Source organism: Oryzias melastigma, linkage group LG18 (assembly GCF_002922805.2).
Source record: "Oryzias melastigma strain HK-1 linkage group LG18, ASM292280v2, whole genome shotgun sequence".
Taxonomy (NCBI): Eukaryota; Metazoa; Chordata; class Actinopteri; order Beloniformes; family Adrianichthyidae; genus Oryzias; species Oryzias melastigma.
In genome coordinates this window covers 13,799,931-13,802,698 of record NC_050529.1, presented here as the reverse complement: position 1 = coordinate 13,802,698, position 2,768 = coordinate 13,799,931, and the positions used below count along the sequence as shown (strand labels likewise).

General features: G+C 45.3%; 1 protein-coding gene across 1 annotated transcript; it reads right to left on the bottom strand.

Moving 5' to 3' along the window:
- Positions 1 to 74: 74 nt before the first annotated feature.
- LOC112156143 (homeobox protein HMX1) lies at positions 75 to 2,562 on the bottom strand. The gene is made up of 3 exons (XM_024288321.2): positions 1,837 to 2,562; positions 1,394 to 1,552; positions 75 to 1,268 (listed from the first exon to the last, which is right to left on the bottom strand). The coding sequence occupies exons 1-3, from the start codon at positions 2,006 to 2,008 to the stop codon at positions 844 to 846; spliced, it is 756 nt and encodes a 251-aa protein (XP_024144089.1). The 5' UTR covers positions 2,009 to 2,562; the 3' UTR covers positions 75 to 843.
- Between the last annotated feature and the right edge of the window lie 206 nt (positions 2,563 to 2,768).

The following is a 2,768-nucleotide window of genomic DNA, read 5'->3' as shown; positions in this document are numbered from 1 at the left end:
CGGCTGGCTGCCATATTGTGGCCTGAAACGCTTCCCTGTCATCTGAGTTCAGCGCGCAGCCGCTCTTTTTTTGTGCGTAAATTTGAGTCAAGCGGCTTTGAACTTTCCATTTTTTGTTTGTACGAAGGGGACCAATCGTGAGGGTCTCCTCCTGATGGCGCAAACTGGCTCGACTCCAACACTTGTTGACTTTTTAAAAGGGAAGCATTCATGGGGGTCGTGAGAAATGGTTGGGTTCAGTGCTTCGGAGTTTGCCACCGTCAGGAATCGTTTCCACCTCCAAAAAAGCGTCTTATATTAAATATCACAACACTGTAATAAAATGCAAAAGCGTGTGTGCATGAATTTTATTTATAAGTGAACACAAGTGTACAAAAGTATTTAGTTAAATGCGTTTACATGAAAAAAAGTTGCTGGACAATAAAGTTTTTAGAGTCAATTTCTACACTTTTCAGACAAAAATCAAGCATTTTGATGTGATAAAAATGAAGATTGGAGTTATTTTTATAGGAGGAAAGACTTTTTAAAGTCAATAAATTCAATTTGTTTTAAAAAAAAAAGTCGTTGTTTTGCGTCACTTTTCTTGATTGTCTCCAGTTTTGCGTAAAAATGAGCTTATTTCTAAATGCTTTGTGGAAAACCAAAGCCCTGAGGAGAGAAGTGCACTATTTTGCAAACTCTTGAAGATTCACTAATGGGAAATTGTAGAATTGTTCGGTTGCCATGACGACAGATGACTCCCTCTTAATCTGGAACTCTTTGTCAGACTCTTGGAAGAGCGTAAATCTCCTAAAAAACAAACATTTTGCAGCATTTTTTTTATTGATTTCTTTGAAAAGTCTGTCACACCAGTCCCGCCATGGGCGCCGTTATAAACGTCACCGGGTGGGTGAAGCGGCCAGTCAGTGGAAAGTTCACAGCGTCCGCGAGCGCCGGAGGAGGCAGATGCGTGAAGGTGGCGGGAGCCGCGGGAGCTGCGGGCGCGTCCTCGCGGTACAGCACGGGGACCCGGACGACTCTGTGGGCCGCGAAGGGCACGAGCGCGCCCCCGGCCTCCATGTCCGCCGTGATCTGCCGCTTCCACTTGTTCCGGCGGTTCTGGAACCAGATCTTCACCTGCGTCTCCGTCAGCTGCAGGGAGGCGGCGAGGCCCGCGCGCTCCGAGCTGCTCAGGTAGCGCTTCACGTCGAAGGTGGACTCCAGCTGGAAGACCTGGCTGCGGCTGAACACCGTGCGCGTCTTCTTTTTACGCACCACTTTGACCTCACCTGGGAACGAGATGAGTGAACTTTATACATGTTTGTATTTAACAAACTTCACATTTAGCTTAAAAAAACACTTTAAATTAGAAGTTTATTGTTTTATTTTACAAAAATCGTGGATTTGACCTCACCTGCATCACAGGTGTCCTCTCCAGAGACGCAGGAGGAGCGCGCATCCTCCTCCTCCTCCTCTCTGTCATCCGTCAGACTCTCGTCTCCCTTCGTTTCCTCCTGGTTCTCCTCCCGCCGCCCGCTGATCCCGGATCCTTCACAACACTTCTCTGGAAAACCTGAAACCAAATATTAAGACTCAAATCTCGCTTCAAATCCCGCACATTTACGCGCATGCTCGTTCCCCTTTCTCTACTTTTACAACTCTGTTTGGAGAGTAATGAGAGTTTTAGGGGATTAGTTGCGCGCTGACCTGATGGAGGGTTTACGCACGGAGCGTGCGTCACGGAGAACCACAAAAGCATCTCAATGTGGGATTTTATTTTCAAATGTGTTGCAGATCAATCGTGAAACTTCACGATTTCTAAGTACGTTTTGAAGATTAAAATATGATATTGCTTACTTCTCGAGCTGTGTTGCTGCTCCAAAAACTCCGCTCTTGTTTCCGTTGCGCATCCGGGAGTCTCGCGCTCCCCGGCGGACAATCCCGCGCCTGAGCCCCGCAGCAAATTCTCGATGTAAAACGACGAGCCGTGGAGTTGAACCTTCGACCTGCGCGCTTTATCATCCAACATCCTGACCCTCCCTTCTTTTTTTGTTCGTTTTCAAAATAAAATCCCAACAATTTTAGATTTTCTGTTGTTTACTCCCGCGATGGCTTCTTCCCATCTCGGCGTTTCGGTGCCAGGACGGCCCGCTGCGGTTCCCAAAGCTCCAGCTGAAAGGAGGGGGATGTTAAGACAAACTCCAGGAGAGGAAAGGCGCGCGCGTCCGCGCTGCTCCTTGGAGCCTGTGAGGAAGTGTGCCTCGGGGAGCGCAGAGATGCTGGATTTAGGTCAGTTCGGGAGCAAACCAACGCAGAGACACAGCTAGCGCTGCTGATGTCCTCAGGGCTGCGATGGAGGAAGAGTCATGAAGAATGGCACAGTACCGCCTATTGGCTGCAGCGGAGCCTGCACTCTCTCTACTCACATGGAGACATCACAATTTGACACAAACGATGCGCTTTTTATTTAGGATTTCAGTTTAAAATATTCTGGCGCAAACAAATTTAAAGTAAACAATCGCGCTTTTTTACGCACAAGATTTAGGTTTAAATTTTTATATATTTTTTTCTATTATGAAACTCTTGACATAATACAGAAAAAAAATGTTTGAAAACTAAAAATAAATAAATAAACACCCATAAAAAGTAATTAGATTCAAATTTTTCTTTTTTTTCTTTTTCCTTTGGTCCAGAAAACCTTTTTTTCAAAGTGTTTTGGTGAAATGTTCATGTAAATATTTATTTTTTTCTTGCTTTATCTTTTTTTCTGTTTCATGAACTTTGGATTT

What these genes read in the sequence shown, in the direction of transcription:
- LOC112156143 (XM_024288321.2), bottom strand. Translation starts at nt 2,008, where the DNA reads ATGTTGGATGATAAAGCGCGCAGGTCGAAGGTTCAACTCCACGGCTCG. An exon ending in GCAGCAACACAGCTCGAGAA is followed by an intron (nt 1,553 to 1,836) that starts GTAAGCAATATC and finishes ATTTGGTTTCAG; the next exon opens with GTTTTCCAGAGAAGTGTTGT. An exon ending in AGAGGACACCTGTGATGCAG is followed by an intron (nt 1,269 to 1,393) that starts GTGAGGTCAAAT and finishes TCTCGTTCCCAG; the next exon opens with GTGAGGTCAAAGTGGTGCGT.